The following is a 20,542-nucleotide window of genomic DNA, read 5'->3' as shown; positions in this document are numbered from 1 at the left end:
GGAGAGAACCCTGTACACTGCCTTGAGCTCCTTGGAGGAAGGGCAGGGTGAAAATGTGTTAGTCCCAGAAACATCCCAAATCTTTATGTTCCAGCCTTGGGAATGAACGTATGTGTGACTACAAATGTACAAGCAGATAAATTGTGATAGAGACCTATTTTTAATGGCAGAAAAGATTAGTGGTGATGTATGTTCACATGAAGCTGCCTTATACTGACCCTTGGTTCATCAAAGTCAGTATTGTCTACTCAGACTGGCAGTGGCTCTCCAGGGTCTCAGGCAGAGGTCTTTCACATCACTTACTTGCCTAGTCCCTTTAACTGGAGATGCCGGGGATTGAACCTGGGACCTTCTGCATGCCAAGGAAAGGCTTTACCACTGAGCTGCAGCCCCTCCCTAGGGACAGATACAATGTAGCACACACATGTGTCGATAACAACATCCTTTATCAGTTGCACAAAGATGCTTTGGAGACATTTTCTCAATCCGCTTAACAAGTCTCACTGGTAGAGCTTGCCAGTCTCAAGCCAGGGCTTATATGAGGTGGTGAAGATGGTGGCAAGCGCCAGTAGGTGATGAGAGCAATTGTGGTAGATAGCATTTGTCATTCAGATGTATCATGTGCCTTAGCTACCCCAGCATTTTTCAAACTGGGGTATGGGGACCCTTGCAGATGTATAAGCATACTTCAGAAGGATGGACGGTGAGCTCCTCCCACATCTATCTGGCTAACATGAAACAGAGCTCACTCAGCATTCTAGGAATGGTGTCAGGGACTCCCATCTCAGAGGAAGGAGATGGAATCAGCTCCCCTCCCTTTCAAAGGTCTGGGAGCTCATAGAATTGCTGACAGTCTGCATCACCTAGCATCCAGATCACCACTATCCGGAAAACTTATGACTGGTTGCTGGAAACCAGTAGTTCAGCCCCTAGGAATTCTAATTGACTGAGTGGAACCAAGGAAGTACTATCCTCATGCAGTTATCACCGTTACTGTAGGTATAAAATCGAACTGTCAGAAAGATTTATACCCAGAGCTGCAAACAGTGAAGGGAGTGGAGGGGAAGCTATTACTGAGAGGCCAGAAGTTCCAGTTCCCCCCCCCTGGGACTTCCGGTGGTGCTGCTGGGGAGAGCACTCCATTTCCCCAGGCTGTCCTGGGAGAAATCCAAGTTTGCGTTATTTCTGGGGTACATAGATACCCCAATCCGACCCTTGCAAGTGGGTTGGAAAGCAGGAATTCCCTGCAGCCCGCAAACGCGGTTTGACCTCCTAGGTACTCTGAGGGGGCTTTTTAAGCCCCTCGGAGTCCTGGACGCCGGTCCTGCGAGGGCACTAGGGAAGGACATCGCCAAAACGCAACTTAGGCATCAAGCTCCACCCTCCACCACCTTAATACCAACATAAGGACTACATAAAGAAAAGAACCTCACCTCTTGACACCCAAGTGAGTACAAAAGAACTCTTCGTCTACTTACTGGAAACTTGAACAGACGGGGGGCTGATAAGAATATTTCTGGGACCCCCATTCCTCCTTAATCTGAACTGAAAAAGTTTGATCTGAGTTAGCCATCGGGATTAGCAACAGGAGCCTTATCAATCCGATCAGCCTAAACCATAATAAAGAGTCGGAAGGATACCTTTTGATTGACAAGAACTATCACCAATAGGTCCAAGGGAAGGGGAGGGTGATTTTTCTTCCTGATTTTCCGGCGAAGAATATCCTGCCACGTTTGCAGTAAGGGAGCGCCTGGAACGGAAGACCCTCTATAACAACCTATCTATCATCGGAACTAAAATAACAGGAAGTAGTTGTAGGACCGATTACGCGTCGCACTCGAGTTACTTGGAAATCATTCCTGAAGGAACAACCATCGAGAAGAGGCGGTAGAAGGTCCACGGCACTAGCAACTTCCTGTATACTTCCTGATCAGCCCGACCTAGAGCGACCGAAAAAAACTCACTGGTATTTCAAAACTTTAAAACGCAATTCTAGAGCCAATTTCGACTCTTTTCAACCCGAAAAAATTATAAGGCTGATGTTTGAATTATTATCTTTTAATTAGAACTTTAAAGGCCCTGTCTGTGCACATGTATTTTACCAGCTTCTTTTGGCTTAATACATAGCCCTGCTCCTATGAAATCAAAGGGAATTTTACAGAATTCAAACATGGAAAAAAAAATACAGGACATGCTTGCTAAACATTCTGAGGCGACAATTAAACAATTAAAACAGATTTCAACACAGATGGCTCAACTGATTTCAATGATGACGACTCTTGACCAATCATCACAGGTAGGCAATCAGAAGTTGGATCTGGTTATAGAAGACATAAAAGTCTTGAAAATTCAAACGATGACCACAAATACAGACATACAAGCAATGGACTCTTCTGCCCAAAAAGTCATGGAAGAATACAAGGATACAAAGAAGAAGACAGATGTTCAAGAAAGCAACCAGCCGGCGATAAAGAGATCAGACATACAAGAAATAGACTTTTCATTTAAAAAAGTCATGGAACGACGTCTGGATATAAGGAAGAAGAGAGCAGGTCAAGGAATACAGATTGAAGCCACGATGGAGATGAAGCCCAGAAAGAGTTATTTTTGGATACGTATCCTGTCTGAGGAAATGAGAGAGAACAAAGAAATCCTGTTCCCATACCTGACTGGCCTATTTCAGTTACAGAAGGAAGTATTAGACCATGGTTAAAGGATTGATTTAAACAAGATTGCTGGATCCAAAGGCTTTGATAGTGTGGACGGGTGGCATGGCTATTAATGATGTAGTGGAATTAAGATTAAGACATTATTTTGGGAATAAAGGGCTAGAAATTCTTGAGAAAAAAGACTGGATTGTTAAAATGTTTGAAGTGGCAGAAATGGCAAAACTCACAGCTATTCTAAATGAAGAAAATGACGTTCGGTTTCTGGGGGAATGGGAGGTGTGGATGCATTATTGTGAATATGAGTTAAAATTGGGAAGAATGGAAGAATACTTTCTAATCTGATCCAGAGGATTATTTTTGGTTTTTTTTATAATGAATAAGCATAATTATATTTACTAACAGATTATGGTTTTTTTTATACAGGATATTGATAGTTTATTAAGATTAGATTAACTACGACGAGATGAACTTTTTATTAAGAGGAAGATAGAGGTGAAGGGGAAGTCAAAATTTTTCATTTCTTTTTTTTCTTTTTTTTCTTTATTATATGTTATGGAACTATAACAACTTTAGGTTAGAATTGAAATTTTATATTGTCATAGATGTTGTTTAATGCAATGGAAAATTTTTAGTATAAAATCCAATAAAATCTATATTAAAAAAAAAAAAAGAAGTTCCAGTTCCCCTGGACAAGGTGTGCTATATTGCACAGCTAAACACAGATGAAAACAAGATCCAGTCAAAAGAGTAAAATGATCCACTCAGAGTGGATGCAGACCACTCCCAGTTGTTGGTCAATTGGCAAAGGAGGATGAATCTGGACAGAGTAAATAAACCTGTTAGGAGGAACAATTGCTCTTTGTTCTGAGCTAACCATCCCAACTACCTATTTATTCCAAGACTGACACTATCAAACCTGCATATGGATTCCAATTTAGTAGCTTCTCTGGAGTCTCCCTTTGAAACTTTCTGCTGAAACACTGCAACCTTTGCAGTGAATGAATGTCCTAGAAGATCTAAATGCACGCCCATTGGTTTCCCAGTGTTTCCATTTTTTTTTTTAAGTCTCCTTTCTATCCATTTATTCTCTTGTGTAGAGACTGCCCAGGTTGGCTGATATAAATGAGAGGAGAGCATGGCTGGCATGTGAGATCACTTTAGGGGATGTGCAGGTGAATGAGGCCTTCAAGATGTAGGTGCAGTGTGCCCCTTTGATATTGTCACTTTGGATATGGAAAACAGCTTTGGAAAAGCAAGAATGTCCACTTACAAAAGCAGGGAGTCTTTTGTTCCTCAGTCCCCTTCCCTTATTTGTCACCTCTGTTGTATTGAAATTCAATGTGATCAAAACATAGAAAAGTTTATATATAAACGCTTTATGAAATTTAATAGTTTTTTTGCCATTTACTACCATGTGTCGTGGTACACAGTTAAGTATACTGTGCTGGGCTTTTAAAGGCAGTAGTTGCTTATTTATTGATGTTTAACTGATTAGAAACCTGCTTTAGCTACTAATATAGAGTAATAATAATTAATTTATTGCAGTCATAGACCAGAAAATATCATAATACATTTCTATACTACATTTCCAAAACCTAAAATCTTGCATATCAAGAAATGCTAACGAAACAGATAAAATACAGATAAAATACTAATTAAACCAAATATAACAATGTAAAACTATTAATATAGGTTTTTGTGCCTTCAGTTACATTTCATTCTAGCGCCATCAGTACTGGTATGAATGCAGGCAGTCTTTCCCGAGTTTTCTCAAAGTCAGATCCATTTGGTTCACTGGGGTTTACTCCCAAGTGAGTGTGCATGAGATTGCAAATCGAATGTCTTTAAAGTAATTTAAATGGATGTGTATAGTACCCAAACCTCAGTGCAGGTGCTTTCCTGCAACACTGAAAGTTTTGCAAGAAGCAAAAGCTATCTCTAGAAATAAAGGCCATCTTTGACATTGTTTCATTCCTTAGTACAGTGGTACACAAAGCAAAACATCCACCCCTCACCCTCTCACCCTCACTAATTAGAAGAATAGCCCCCCCACGCATCAGCTAAAGCTTTGATTAATTTACCAATTAAACTGGTTAGAGGTTGCAGCCTACCTCGTGCATTGGATCAGTTATTGCATTTCCCCCACATGAAATTCATGCAGGGATTTGTGGGGAGGTGAGGCTGATACCTTTTTTGAGGCACAGACCAATGGGAGTGTGAGTTGTGCAATGCCACAAGACATCAAACAGATCCCTCTTGTACTGCTTCATTTATGTAGAAGAGAAGTTCTCTTGGATTGTACCATTATGTTCTATATATGTGCTTGGGAAGGGTGTGTACAGAGTCTCTGCTATATTTTATGCGTAAGGGACAAACTTTTTTAAAAATTAAATACATGCACACACACCCCATATGCATGTAGTTAAGGCCAGGGTGTAATATGTAGTTAAGCCCTGACAGTTCATGGAAGCTCCTTATATTGCCTTGTCCTTTATTCTAGGCTGAAAGAGTTGAGCATAGGTTCCCACTTGACAACGGAAAGCAAATGCCCCAATAATGAAGACTGCATTCCAGTGGAATGGTAGTGCTGGCTTTTTTTAGCAACATACAGTTTTTGTCTCTTCACTTGGTAATATCTGAGTGGTCTGTAGTACTGCATTAGATGCATTCCTGGAGTCCATTTGATTGCGAACAGATGCCTAAAAAGGATAGCATAATTTTTTTAATAGTCCATACTTTTCTGTACTATACATTTCATTTGTTTGAGCTACTGCCTCTTTAACATTTAGATAATAACAAGAAAAATGCAAGCAATGTTAACTCTTACCTAAGCTGCCTATATTATACATCCGTAAAGATGATGCTCAGTTTAGAGGGCCTCAGTTAGTCTTTGAATATTCTGAAGGAATCTGCTGTTAGAAAACTATTATCTTTTATCTCTTTCTGATCTGTAACTGAAATAACCGGGTTGGGGGGTGTCTTGGCAAAACAATGGAATGTTATTTACTTGCTTGCATTGTCTGTGTAGAGGTAGGACAGAGGAAGACATGTAGTAGTACGAGTAGTAGAGATGATTTTGCACAAGTAAATTAGCAGAATTGTGTTGCATTTGGAATAAATTTATGTGACCTTTAACTGAATCTCCTAAAATGTATGACACTGCCCACCATTTAGCTTCAGATATGAGTTGACGTGTTGCTGAAGAATGACTAATGGAAGCCTGTGACTACTATTTGTGTCTTTGGGATCATGTGGCCAGTGCCAGTGACGTGGTTGCTTCTCAGCTCTCTCAACTTTGGTAAAGTGTATGTGCTGGAATCCTATTGGTGGAACCAGTTAATCCTGGATTTAGAAGAACAACATGACAACTCTTCTGGAACTGCATTGGGGACTTGCCCTTTCCTTCCTGTGGGGATCTTCTGTTTATGATTAATCAGGCTTCCTAGAAGAGGTTTTTTTGCATTGTCTTCTGCTGTGTCGTGTCTAGTATATCAATTCTGCAGATTAAATTCCTTGTAGTTTAATAGAGGGATGAATGGGTCTGTCGTGTCCCATCAAAATTCTATTGCATTCCCCCCTCCTTTGAATGGAGTAGCTTAAAGCCTAATATGCTTTCCAGTATTACTTTTTCAGAAAGAATGACAGAGGTATCTGCAAAATATAGGGTGTGTTTATCAAGCTAGCTACAATATTCATACGTTAACTATGCTTCATAATGGACTGCTCGGAGGTGTGTTCTTTCATTCTCATTTATTGGTGTGTTCTGTGTAAAACATATTGACAACTAGAACAAACTGATGAAGTAATAATTTGTAACATGAGACAATATGCTGCATGTGATGATTTGCTTTTCAGTCTCAATTCTAAGCAGCAAATGAGTAGAATCTGAGATAAGCTTTGTGTAATCACAAGATCATTTCAAAGGTTGTATTTTTTTAAAAAATTATTTCATTAATAGTGATTTACTACAGGGTGATTAACTACAATGCCCATTTTAAGCAAAATTGGGGCGGGGGGAGCATATACTTTTCTGCCTTTGTAGTACATACAAACTTAGTATTTGCAATAAAACAGACTCTGAGGTCATGCATTCATAGCAGATATACAGTCCCTAAACTATGTCTGCAGAATAAGAATCGGGTACAAATCCTTCTTTTTGTGCCTTTAATTATTATCCAGTGTAATTATAAAAGCCCAAAGAAAAGCATTGCTGTTCATTTAATAACCAGCTCTGGTGTTTCTGCCTATGCAGCCCCATATTTTGGGAATCTTGGCTTTGCTTGCTTTGATGGCAGCAGTTTTCTCCTCTGCCCATGTTCTTTCCCTGTATTTCTTGTTGTTGTCTTGCTTGCTTCTGTTGATGGAAGGGCAGTTGCAGAGCACCACAGAACACAAGATGTATGCTTTTAAGAGGTATCCTAGCAACTAACCATTCGAGGAGTCTGCTGTTTCCCTGAGCACAATCAAAGTAAGGATCACATCAACACAGCAAGGCAGTAACAGAAGGGCATTTTGGTCTTCAGTTCTTAAAAATCTGAGTTTGAATTTGAAATGTGTTAACAGTAGCTTTAGAAACCAAATGTACAAAAGTATGAGATAGTAAATTCTTAGGCACGACTCCCTGTTTTCCCTCACGGATGATTAAATAATGAAAAATATTTTTAAGATGAAGCATTTTGTCAGAGAATTGGCAGTTTTGGGATATGTCAATGTTGTTTACACCTGAATGTTGATGAAATAAAAGTGTCTTGCGTGGTTGGGAGATGTGCTCCCCCCCACCCCGCGCTGTTCTTCATTCATTTATCTACTTGTTATAAAGAATGGAAATTATTGGAAAACCTGGGTCTTTTAATATCTCATTGGAGGAAACTGGCAGAGAGGAATACTATGAACCAGCAAACATGTGGTTTACAACTACTGTTTTCCCATCCTTTCTCCCCAAGAGCTAGCTGTGGACTTCATAAGCCTTGTACCTATGCTGTTTGAATGCATGGGGGGGGGGGGAAAGTGTAAGGTAGGATCACACACATGGTTCCTTTTCCTCAACGTCACATGTTTGAACAGTTGTCTGCATAGACCTTGTGTGTATAATGGCTCTCTCCAGGTGACCAGAGGCCCTAGAAGAGTAGAAGTGTTTTATATGCATAAAGTTGTACATGTGGAGACACTATACAAAAAATCACCCAAATATGTGGAGGGCAACTGTGAGGCCTGTTTGTTTTATATCTCCTCCCCAATGCATTCAAATAATATGTACACAGGGCTATAGAAACAATGTCAGGTATAATGGTGCTTGAACCAGGGACCATGCTGATCAGGCATTGACTTCCTGCTACAAGTACCACCAGGGCGGCAGACCAGAGCGGGGAAGCTATAGGCAGTTCCAGACAGGATATTCACGCATCCTCCTGACACATTGAGTCAGATGATACTAGAGCACCCATCCAATGCCTTCTCTCAGTCCAAGTACCGCCTTTGTGGGAGACTACTTGGTTAACTATCTGCACAAAGACTACCAGCCATCTTCAAGCCTGTGTACCTCAAGTCTACTTTCTTTTTCTTTTTTTGCCTGCCCACCTCCAAGATGTCTGCCTTCACTCAGGCTGAGTACCCTGACATGGTACCAGAGACTTCCTTAGAGGCAATCTTAGATAGCATGGGTATACATCTTGGCTTCTTGAGTGTGGCAGCAGGACCAAGGATTTTGATCAGGACTAAAATTTCTGTGGGCACAAGGATTTCCACTTGCAGAGCATGATTTTCCCACCAGGGAATCAGGAGCCAGATACAGGATTTGGGGAGCATTTTGGGTTTCCGTGTGTGTGGGAAATCACACTCTGTGCATGGAAATCATTGTACCCGCAGAAACCTTAATCAGAATCCAACCCATTATCTTCAGTATGCTCTGTTATTCACTAATTGAACACATGAACACATTAAGCTGCCTTATACTGAATCAGACCCTCGGTCCATCAAAGTCAGTATTGACTACTCAGACCAGCAGCGGCTCTCCAGGGTCTCAGGCAGACGTCTTTCACATCACCTACTTGCCTATTCCCTTTAACTGGAGCTGTCGGGGATTGAACCTAGGACCCTCTGCATGCCAAGCAGATGCTCTGCCACTGAGCCACAGCCCTTCTATCTGGACTTAATGTTGTTGATTATATGGGTACAAAATACGTAGTGTTATGAAGGCAGAGCAGTGATTAATGCTTTTTTGTCTATGCTGCCAGTTCTGCAACTGGGGCAGGTGAATCTAATGATGGGGGGCCTGGGTACACTCAAGTGGACTGGCTAAACTTCATTGGAGGGGGGGTAGGCATTCAAGAGGACATTGGAATGAAAAACTCCACTGCCCCAGGAAGTGCTACTCAGCTGGTAGGCAGGTTTAAGGAGAAGAGCTGGATCATCATCATCATGGGTGACAGGATCCATTATTATTTTAATACTGGCTCTTTCTTGGTCACTATCCCTCTCTCTGTCTCTTGGGTAGAACAGTGCTGCCAAACCCTGCTGGTCATGGGAACAATATCACGCTCCTTTAGGGGCAGTCTACACATACAGTTTCAGTCTAGGCATTGCCTGAAGCTTGAATGCCTTGACAGGCTTTGGCTTGTTCATGTAATGATCTTGCTGAAATTCAGTAGGGTTAGTCCAGATCTAGGAGCCCCGTGGCGCAGAGTGGTAAGCTGCAGTGCTGCAGTCCAAGCTCTGCTCACGACCTGAGTTCGATCTCAATGGAAGTTCGTTTCAGGTAGCTGGCTCAAGGTTGACTCAGCCTTCCATCCTTCCGAGGTCGGTCAAATGAGGACCCAGCTTGCTGGGGGTAAAGGGGAAGGCACTGGCAAACCACCCCATAAACAAAGTCTGCCTCGTAAACGTCGGGATGTGACGTCACCCCATGGGTCAGGAATGACCCGGTGCTTGCACAGGGGACCTTTACCTTACCTAGTCCAGATCTCCTGCTCCCCATCCGTGCGCGTGTGTTTTGATATAATATCCTGTTTCTCCCCTGATTCTCTTGACACTACTAGCATGGTTTTCTTTATTCCCACGAAGGTCCCCACGAAGAAACTGAAGAAATATGAGAGAGAATATCAAATGATGCGAGAGAACCAGCTGCAGCAGGAAGACCCTCTGGACAGATACAAGGTAATGAGGTACAAAGTATACTGACAGTGTCCTTTTCTCAGTTACAGGAAAACAAACTACAGTTGCAGTGTAAAGAATGGATGTATACAGCACTAGTGGGCTGCATGCTGTAGCTCATTAAAAGTGGTTCTGTTCAGACACTTTATAGTTGTTTAAAATATACATTTATATTTAGCCCATGTTTTCTGTTTTATCTTGCTTTATCTGGCTAAGGGCCGTAAGTAAATTATCTATCTATCTATCTATCTATCTATCTATCTATCTATCTATCTATCTATCTATCTATCTATCTATCTATCTATCTATCTATCTATCTATATTTTATTTAAAACCATTAAATGGGCACCTTCGAGCAGTCACATATAACACTTTTATTCTTTCAGTTTATATGTTTATAGGTAACTGTTCTACAGTTGAGCTTTTCTGGGAAACTTCATGGGATGCAGAGAAAAACAGAGTGATTCTCTACCACTGACACACAAAAGGAGTTCCTTTTGCTTTAAACAAAGCAGTGTGTGGTCTGCTACTCACAAGCACATTTTGGAAGGTGAATGCTTCCAATATTGACTTGACTGACTGAATTGTTTTCTCTCTGTGTAATGCAAAACTTTTGGAAGCTTTGTTAGTGTTTGTGGCTGTTTCGATCACACAGAATGAGAGAGACAGAATAGGTGAATTTAGATCAAGTTGTTTGGTCACAATGGTTGTATAGGCAAAGATAAAGTGAAAATCACCGCTAAGGTGAAGCCTTATGTTTTTATTATCATTGCTCTGAAGCAGAGTAGCTAAAAGTGAAAGCTAGGAAGTCCCACATTCAAATTTCACCTTAGCCATAAACTCACAGGGCACCACTAGGGAAGCCATTATTCTCTCAGATTTGGTTTCCCATATGTAATATGTTGATGCTCACAGCTGCCTACCTTACAGGGCTGTTGTAAGGATTCTTGAGACAATGTTTGTGAAGTGCTTTGAATACTTGAAATATGCCGGTTAAATGTTAGATGTTAAGTTTGGAGGTTTGTGTTGTTTTAAACTATTGACTGATCTAATAAAATATTTTCCCAATTTTTTGTTAATATGGTCCTAATCCATATTTGGATTCCTTTGTTCGTTGATAAAAATACAAACAAATACAAATCTACATTATCCATTATGTACTGGAATAAATGAACAAGACCCCCAAATGGCATGAAAAGCAAATAAATGTTTTTTGTTATATTGATCTGAAGTATAACAGGATTCTAGGTCAGAATAGTTGCTCTGCAATCAAGACAGTTTGACAGATAGAAACAGTTATCTTTCGGTTCAGTTAAAGTATTGATCAGAAATACTGTTTCCATTATTGTTTAGGAAGACCCCTCTGCTATATAGATATATGGGACAGCAGCTTGTTTTTCTAGACTTGGATTTATTCAGAGGCTGGGCAATTTCAGATTGACTCTAAGCAATAGAAATATATGTGGTCCTCTTCTTCCCTGTCTGTAACCCCTACAGATCCACAGAAGCTTTTTACTTTCTTTTAAAATCGCATTAATGAAAAATGCTGAATGACTGGAAATGAGATGAAAAGTTTTTCCCCAGTCATAGTATTCTCTGCCATACACACTTAATGTGTCCTTATATAAAAACATATTTGGAGGCCTTCATCAAGTTTTTCCACATTGAGTGGTAATAATTTCAGAACAGTCTACCCCATAGCTGCTGAGCATTTGCCCAGTTCATAAACAGGAATAGAAATTAGCCCAAGAATGTATCCAGTGTGGCAATTGTCTACAATGGGGCATGATATGAATGAAAAAATATTTCAATATTTGTTACTAATTTCATATACTTGTATAAAATAAATTTTTTACCAATCTGAGAGTTCCAGGGAGCCATGGTGGTGGGCTGTAACTTTTAAAATATATAAATATAAACATAAAAGTGAATCCCATATTGCCAGTAAGGGTTAAAAAATGAACCGCTCAATGGCTACCATTTTCCAGTATTATTATGGTTGACCAATGGCTAGCTCTGAAAGCTGAAAAATCAAACTGTAAGAAAAGGTTCTATATATCATGGTAGCATGTTCTTGCATTAATGAAAAATTAATGTGAAAACTCCCCTTCAAGTCACATCATAATTTAGCTTGCTGGTTCATTATTTTTGTAATGGAGAACTCCTGTGCAGTTGCAAATTATATGTATCCAAATTGTGCATAGTTAACAGCGAAAATCTGTGCATGTTTATTTAGATGTCATACTAAATTAAACTGGATTTACTTCCAAATAAGCATGCATAAGATCACACCCTCAAAACTCTCCAATCATTATTTTTTGGATTATGCTACACTGAAATGTCATGACAAATATCTGTGTGCTCATGATGGGCATGAATTTTGCTTGTTGCCGTGCTCACTCATTCCCTTCCCCCACAAGGTATGGTTTTAGGCTTCAGTTGAAATTCATTTTGCTGGGCCCCACAAACCAGGATTCTAAACTGGGATTAAACTGTAATTTAGGATCTTGGTTTGTGGGGAGGAAACCAAATTGACCAAGTACCTATACTGGAACATCACAGCAAACTGGAGTTTGACTAAAAAGCTTTTTTTAAATCAAGAAATCCTCAGTCATGTTCCATGTGCGAGGGAAGGAGACCATATGAACAAGGCAATAAACTGAGTTCATGCCCATCATGAACAGAGGGGTTTTTATGATATCAGCCGACATATATGCTTGCTTCCAGTATTGACAAACCAATATAGCAGGAAGGAAATGGTGAGAAAAGCAGTTAGAAGAATTGAGTAATGTATATATTATGCAAAGTTATTTTTCCCCATGAAAAAAGTAATTTCAGAGACCTTTCTAGGTGCTTATTCCCATGTAGCTTGTGTGGCGTTAGAAAGGTGCTCTGCTACAAGGCTAGGCGAAATGGCTGGATATTAGCTTGGATATTAGTACTCTGACAAGCTCTGGACCTACAGGGAATAGTGGAGGAAGGGGGAAATTTGGAAATCCTATCCTACCCTACCCCCTAATTCTCCTTCTTCTCTAAACTGACAGGGGTTGAGCAGGCTGGTTTCTCCTTCCCCACTTTTTTCCTTTAACTGACACTCAGCTACGCTCAATTTTCTGTCCCTTCCAGAACATAGTTAGTCCTCTTAGAATAATAGATTCTTCATTACGAATTTTTGTTAGGGTTGGGTAATTTACAGTGTCATATTTTTTTCTGCATTCATGGTCCCCTAAGTTGGTTGAGACCTCTACCTTGTCTATAGACCTATAGGTGACCCGATTTTGCTGCTTTTATCATCCACATAGGGGCCAGACTGTTTACTAGTAGAGTGATATGGGGGGGGGGGTTGAGATCAGAAAGCTAGAGGAGGAGGGATGTTTAACCATTTCTCACCCACCCTCTACTTATGGTTTTCTTCACAGGATTTGAAATGTCTTTATCCTCACAAACATGTTTGAAATCCTTCTGTCTAAGAAATTGTTGAGGGGAGACTGTTTAGAATGGAGAACTGAATAGCAGGGAAGGCATAGGCATTCCTTCTCCTTCACTTCTTTATTTTCACTTCCCCATCCCTGCTTAGGGTTGCCAGCCTCCAGGTGGGACCTGGAGATCTCCCAGAATTATAATTTCCTGGAGAAAATGGCTGCTTTGGAGGGTGGACTCCATGGCATTATATCTCACTGGGGTCCCTTCCCTCCCCAGACTCCACCACCAAATCTCCTGGAGCAGGCATAGGGTATTTAGTATAGACATTTACACGTAATGACCTCTTTGTTTGGGGTACTATTTGTGAGAAAGTGGCACACTCTAACAATTCAGGGTCTTGAGGCTGCCCGAGACATACAAATCAACAACTGTACTGACAAACTCTTGGTGGTTTTAAATGGGTATTTTGTAATCAAAGCAGTACATTGAGAAGGGGAAATAAATGAATTTTATTGGGATATATATACACACACACACACATTAAAATTATATACATGAGCTTGCAGAAAACAATAGAGAAATGATTAGTAAATACTCTCAATTTGATTTAGTATGCTTTTTAGCATGGTAGAGTGGATGAGAAACAGGATTCAGTTCTTAAAGGTGGTTGGTTTGTTTCACTGGAGCTTGCACAGGAGAACTTAGTTAACCCTGTTAATTAATATGAGGGAAGCACTAGTTACATTTCCTGACTAGCCTCCAACTATCTCAAAACATGCGTAGTTGGAGATGGGTACTCATTTTACCGACTTCGGAAGGATGGAAGGCTGAGTCAACCTTGAGCTGGCTACCTGAAATGACTTCCGTCAGGATTGAACTCAGGTCGTGAACAAAGCTTGGACTGCAGTACTGCAGCTTACCACTCTGTGCCACGGGGCTCTTAATTGGGGTAGGGACTGAAATATCAGTCTGTTTCAATTGTTCAGAATACGGACAGCCGAGTAATTTCTAATGTGGCAGTGTGTTTGTGCTAATGTCGCGATTGAAGGAGAAGACAAAATTAGCTGTTCTGTGAGTGCCATTTTTCTTTTCAAGAAATGACTCTCTGGAAGAGTTGTGTTTTTAAACTACACCTAGCAACAGACAACACAGTGGAAAAACTTTGTACTTCACAAAATTCCAAGGCTAACTTTAGCTTTGACAGCATAGTGATGTGGATAGTTTTCAGTTATTTGTCTTGCATTTATACTTTCTCCTTTGGACTGATTCCGTAGCAGCTGACATCCAGGAGTCTGAAATTATTCCTATTATTCCTGTTATCCTCCTGTCCTTCTTCCAAGGAGCTGAGGGCGATGTAGGTGATGACCCTCCCCCATGTCGTCTTCACAAGAACTTTGTGAGATGGATGGGGGATGTTTCAGGGTTATGCACCGATCGTATTGGTTGAGTAGGGACCTGTTCTGAGGTCTAACCACACCCTCCACACTAGTACTATTCTGATATTTTTTTAAATTTTATTTATTCTTTTTACTCACTCTTAAATTATCCTCTGTTAAAGACTCTCAGTATCCAAATGTCCGGTCTGTTGCAATGAAGTATGACAATGAAGATGTTTGGCAAGGTGCTTGACACATTGAGTCATTCTCGGCTTTAGGAACAACAATAAAATCAGCCTGGCTAATCAGTCTAATGTGTCCATCTGTGCTGGAAAAGGATAGTTGAGGGTGGAGTTTAGGGCAGCACCAACTTTTCTGAGTTGGAACTTGCCTTCTGGCTTCAAACTTCCTTCCAGCTGCTTTAATAGCTTGAAACTGGAATAAGTTACTCATTTTTAAAAAGAACCAAGTCAACCTCCACCCTTCGCAGCAAAACTGAAAACTTGAGACTTTGCTTACTTCCTAATTTTTGTTTGCTGGTGTTTAAAGTTCACTGGATTACCCCCATCTCTCTCTCTCTCTTGAATTTATATATATGATTGAAAACAGTAGTTGCTCTGTGACTTTGGTGGAGGTAAGTTTGATCTATGTGTATATTGTTGTATTCTGTTTATTTCTCTCTGTTTGTGAAATGCAGTGTCCTCCTGGGCAGCTGAAAACAAACATTCTCCCCAGCTGTATGCCTTCTTGTTGCTTCTGCAAAGACCTACAATTGGCATTTTGGGGTGTTTCAGTTACAGCCATTGGGGCTATAACGCTGTGGGGCATTGCTAGAGGAAGTCTCTGTTTACATCTAAGGCTAGGGGAGCATGGTTATGAAAGTCTGCTTCCAGTGTGTTACACTTAAGTTGAATCTGAAATTTCCCCAGAGACTGCAAAAACTATCCTGCTTATTCCTTGAGATGCATAATTCAGTGTCTTTTCCTCCGTGAGTCACAGTGTTTTCCAGGATTAAAATGTTTTGTTTGTTGTGTCCAGAAGCAGCAGCAACTTCTTCATTGCTGGGGTTGTGGAGAGCAAGGGCTGAGTCTAACATGACATTATTATTCCTTGTGAGAAGTGTCCTTGGAGGGGAAAAATTATGTTAGAATTGGTTCCTAGACATTTTATGTAGAGTATAGAAGGGTAAACAGCAGCTTGATAGAGACCATCATGCAGAAAACGGGGAAGTACTGGACATCAGAACTTGCCTGCAGTCATTTCCTGTAATAGATAAGAAACATTCGTCTTTAAATTTGGCACATAGTTTTTTATCACAAGTGGGGAGGACACTGCACTTCCGGCCACGCTGCTTGCTTGCTCACTTGTCTGATGACAGAGCCAGGATCTCCAGCTCACAAGTGTGGTTCTCGCTTTGCAGACACCAAAGCTTTTGGCGAGCATGTAAAGCAAACTGTTGTTCAGGCAGGATAGCTGTCTTGAAAAGCTCTAAAAAGTCATTTATGCTGAATTTTTGGTTTTGCTTTTTAATCTGAGCAGAAGTGTTACCAACTTGAACCCCTTTTCTGTCTCCCACTATGGGGGGAACGGTAGGATAAAAATGTATAGATGGACAACCTACCTTCCAAGGAAATCAAGGTGGTGAACATAATGATCTCCCCCTGGTTTTGGCCTCGCAACACCCTTGTGAGGTAGGTTAGGCTGACTGGCCCAAGAGCATCAGTTGAGTTTTAGGGCGGGAGGGGGGGGGTTGAACCCAGGTGAACCTGATCTAGCACACTAACTACTACACTATGTTAGCTTTCCTTTGCTGTCCTGTCAGCTAGCTTCATTTAAGTAACTGGTCTGCCTTTTGTATTGTGGTTAAAATACAGAACATTTGGCTACCTTTCACGTAGACCTAGTTATTTCACATGTAGTACAGTACACCTACATACCTAAAGTACACCTTGCACATACCTGAAGTTCTAGAGTTGTTTTGAGATATTAGTTCAGTTTTTCTCCTTCTAGCATATCATGGTGGGAATGGCTGTAGCTCCATTCCTTGTAGCTTGGGTATAGATGTACTGAATCTAGAACTTTGGTGTCCCTTTAGATGAAATCCGTGTAGTACCTTTTATTAGGAACAGCCAAAAAGACACAAAGCATTGTGTTTTAAATGTCCTTTCTTCTGAGATGCTCTGAAGTATCGCTGGGCCAGTCATGAGTTATCAGCACCCTGATATGAGAAAAAATATATGATTTCTTGTCATAATTCCAGCATTAAGACAGTGGCACAGCTAAGAATTGGAGCAAACTGAACATAATTATTATAAGTAAAAAATTAGGAACATTTTGTATATTTGGAATCCTGATTTTGATGTTTGGAGACTGTTTCCATATAAGGGAAATGAATCCATTATCAGGTTTTTTTCCTGAATAAGTCACTAATAATGTCATTTTTAAAAAACCTGATGATAGTAGAGATATTCCTTTCCCCTTTTATCAAAGCAACAAAAGGGTCTAGAGATTTTTTTAAAAAACTGAAAGCTGGGAATTCAGAGAACCTGTTACACAGATTGTTATAACAATATTCAGTTGCTAATTAAAACAAAAACAGAAACCCCAGTAGCCAGGGAAGGAAATAGCTGCTGTGGGGATGGAAAATGGCTGCCATGTGGGTGGAATCTTGGGTTGCCAACCTCCAGGTACTAGCTGGAGATCTTCTATTACAACTGATCTCCAGGTGACAGAGATCGGTTCCCCTGAAGAAAATGGCCGCTTTGGCAATTGGCCTCTATGGCCTTGAAGACCCTCCCCAAACCCTTCAGGCTCCACCCCAAAAACCTCCCACCGGTGGCGAAGAGGGACCTGACAACCCTAGTGGAATCAGGAATGGGACCCATCCAGGCTTGCTGCGGTCTTTCTCAAAACTTTGCTGCAAAGCAGGTTTGGAAACTCTTGGAGAAAAGCAAGTGAAATCCTGGAAGGTACACAGATATACCGTAATGCTGTAGGGAAGCAGATTTTTACAAAAACAAAACACTGCTTCCCAACAACATCAAACCCAGGGCCTATGTAGAAAACGTCCTAATAAAGATGTCGATTGTTGCTAGAGTTGCTGATAGGGTTGCCAACCTCCAGGTAGTAGCTGAAGATCTCCTGCTATTATAACTGATCTCCAGTTCACCTGGAGAAAATGGCTGCTTTGGCCATTGGACTCTATGGCATTGAAGTCTTTTCCCTCCCCAAACCCCACCCTCCTCAGGCTCCACCCCAAAAACCTCCCGCCAGTGGCGAAGAGGGACCTGGCAACCCTAGTTGCTGACGTCCAGGCAAGGCCCGGTGTTCTCCTGGAATTGCAACTGATTCTCTTCAGAGATCAGTTCCCCTGGGGAAAATGGCAGCTTCATAGGGCAGAATCTGTGGCATCGCATCCCCACTGAGCCCCCCCCCCTCAAACTTTGCCCCCAAGTCTCCAGGAATTTCTCAAGCCAGTGAAAGCAACCCTAATTGTTGCTTATCTGTGTGGGCTGCTTCATTCTCCCGGGCAATGTATTGTTACGAGAGCTCTGAGGCTGGAGCCCAAGTCTTAGGTGAGCAGATCCTTCACATGGTTTGTTCATGGAGTCTCTGGCTTCCACACATTTCTGCTTTGCTAGCAAGGTACATCTACCCATGTAGGACAATCAGCAGTGGATGTGTATGCAGCTCCTCCAGCTCACCCCTTGGAATTATATCCAAATTCTTCCTGCTGTCCTGTCCTGCTGTCTTTAGGAAATACATTGCCCTACTTTTCTCCACAATGGGGATCCAAAGCAACTTACAAATACACCTAAGTTTAATTTAAAATAACAAAATACAATTTAAGTAAATAAACACAAATATAAAGCACAAAATAGCATTTTACAGTTACTTTCAACAAGTGAATCCATCCAATAATTTTCATTTCTTGTGGACTGTGCTTCAAGTAAGCATTACCAAAAACAATTTGTATCCCCCATCGACATATTTCATGCGCATGCACATGGGTTTTGGAAGAAGCGAAAAGAATGTGTACACGTCATTCAAGCTAATTTGATTCATTTGAAACTAGGAGTTAATGAGATACGGACCACTGGAAATATCTTTAAAAGGCATGAGATAAGTAGAGCCAGATTAACTTTTTGTAATCATTGTCACTTTAACATTGTATCTGGCATGTCAGATTTTATCCTTAGCCCTTCTTCCTGTGATGATTATCCCATAATGTCAAATAGTTTTTCTCTTCTGCTAGGAAACCCTACAATCACTGTGTTGTTCTTTGAGTTTCACACTTAAATAACCACCTATAGCATAACATTGCAGGAGTTGAAGTGGCATCACTAATTTCCAAGGTATACTTGAAGGAGGGGTGTGTTTTCCTTTCTCCTAAAAGGGTCAGGTCAGATGAGATTTTGAAACTGCTGCACTGCTAGCTTAATTCACTCTTAAAGCAGCTTAAAGCTGCAATCTTGTCCTACTTGTATCACTCTCTGTCTCCCGAGGTTTGCACACCCAAATAAATTTCCTTTCTCTACATTCTTGCTCAGTACTGGTTAACTTCCTGTTTTTTTCTGGTGGCTTCTCTTTTCTTCTGCAGAAGGAGAACCGCAGGCTTCAGGAAGCCAGCATGCGGCTTGAGCAAGAGAACGATGATCTCGCGCATGAACTTGTAACAAGCAAAATCGCTCTACGGAATGACTTGGACCAGGTGAAAAAGGCCTTTCTCTACAACCAAGCGTCAGACGAAGGCCTGTGCAGAAATCCACTGCAGAGCAGAATTCGAGCAATAATTATGGTCCCCAAGCTTTGTGGCATCCATTAGCTGCAGGCCTGGAGGAAGGGGATGGAGTTGGCTATAATTGTAAACAGGATGTCATTTTGCTATCTGGATGACACTGCAAGCGTGTAATAATAACTCCCTAACTAATTGCTGATTGAATAGTGGAGATGTTTAGATTGGAAAATGTTAGCAAGCAAGGGCCAGAATATAATTTTGCAAGCAATTTTTCAGTTTTGCAAGCCAGGGCCAGAATATAATTTCGAACAGCATTTTTGCCAGAGAGAGAGAGAGAGAGAGAATTTCCTGAAGTAGTTCAGAGCTGTGATAGGCGTATGGATCGAAGCTTTGAAGTACATGAGAAAAGTCCTTTTGGCCTTAGATTGCGGTGTGCATCTTGCCACACAATAACAGTATTCTTTCTTCTGGGGTCCTTATAAGAATTAACAATATGTGAAAAGAACTTCGTTGTTCGTTATTGATTCATGAACTAGACTGTAAAGGGTCAGCTGTCCCCACACACGGGCACATGGCTGCAGCTTTCCATACATCATTAAGGGAGCCCGCCTTCCATCTTGAGAATGATGGCTCCAGACTAAGGTTGAACTAATTGGATCACTGTGGATGATTGCAAAATACAATTAGATTGGCTGTGAGCAATCTAAACAGGATCAGCACTCCCTCAGACTGCTAATCGGATCAAATTTGTTCCAGTGGACTTCTAGTAAGCAGTGTGACCAAGTTAGAGTGAGGCTTGGTTCTGGCACAAAGATCACTCTCTAAGTGCCTTGGGTGTTTCTGAGAGCCTACTAGTCCCCAGTACTGGGCTTAGAGGAAGAAATTCAGAAATTTAGACATGACTCTTTAAGTACCTAACTCACTTCTGCATGCCTAGAGATGTGTACTTCTGGGCTCCATGTCTTGACACAGGCACTCAGACAACCTTGTGCCTGGATTGGGGGGGGGAATCCTCTAGAGGCTGCTGTCTCCACACTGCTGGAGCAAGAAAGTGGGTAAAGGGAGGCCAGGGGGTGAGGCAAGGAGTGGGCCGTTCCTTCTCAGAGTTGCGCTCTGATGAAGTTCTCAAGGTATGATGGAAGATGTCTGGACCAAATCCCAAGGAGCAGGGAAGGATTGGACTCTGA

General features: G+C 41.2%; 1 protein-coding gene across 2 annotated transcripts in view; it reads left to right on the top strand.

Annotated features, from left to right (window-relative positions):
• Positions 1-20,542, top strand: part of RABGAP1L (RAB GTPase activating protein 1 like) — a 196,453-nt gene that overhangs the window by 162,565 nt on the left and 13,346 nt on the right. The window contains exons 2-3 of one of the 2 annotated variants that reach the window (XM_056867418.1): positions 9,729-9,821; positions 19,218-19,328. In XM_056867418.1, coding sequence (XP_056723396.1) covers positions 9,729-9,821; positions 19,218-19,328 — 204 coding nt within the window. Of the gene's footprint in view, positions 1-9,728; positions 9,822-10,204; positions 10,308-19,217; positions 19,329-20,542 lie in introns of those variants that run through there. The other variant, XM_056867417.1, reaches the window with a different exon arrangement.

This window comes from Euleptes europaea, chromosome 2 (genome assembly GCF_029931775.1).
Source record: "Euleptes europaea isolate rEulEur1 chromosome 2, rEulEur1.hap1, whole genome shotgun sequence".
Classification (NCBI taxonomy): Eukaryota; Metazoa; Chordata; class Lepidosauria; order Squamata; family Sphaerodactylidae; genus Euleptes; species Euleptes europaea.
This window is presented reverse-complemented; position numbering and strand designations above follow the sequence as displayed.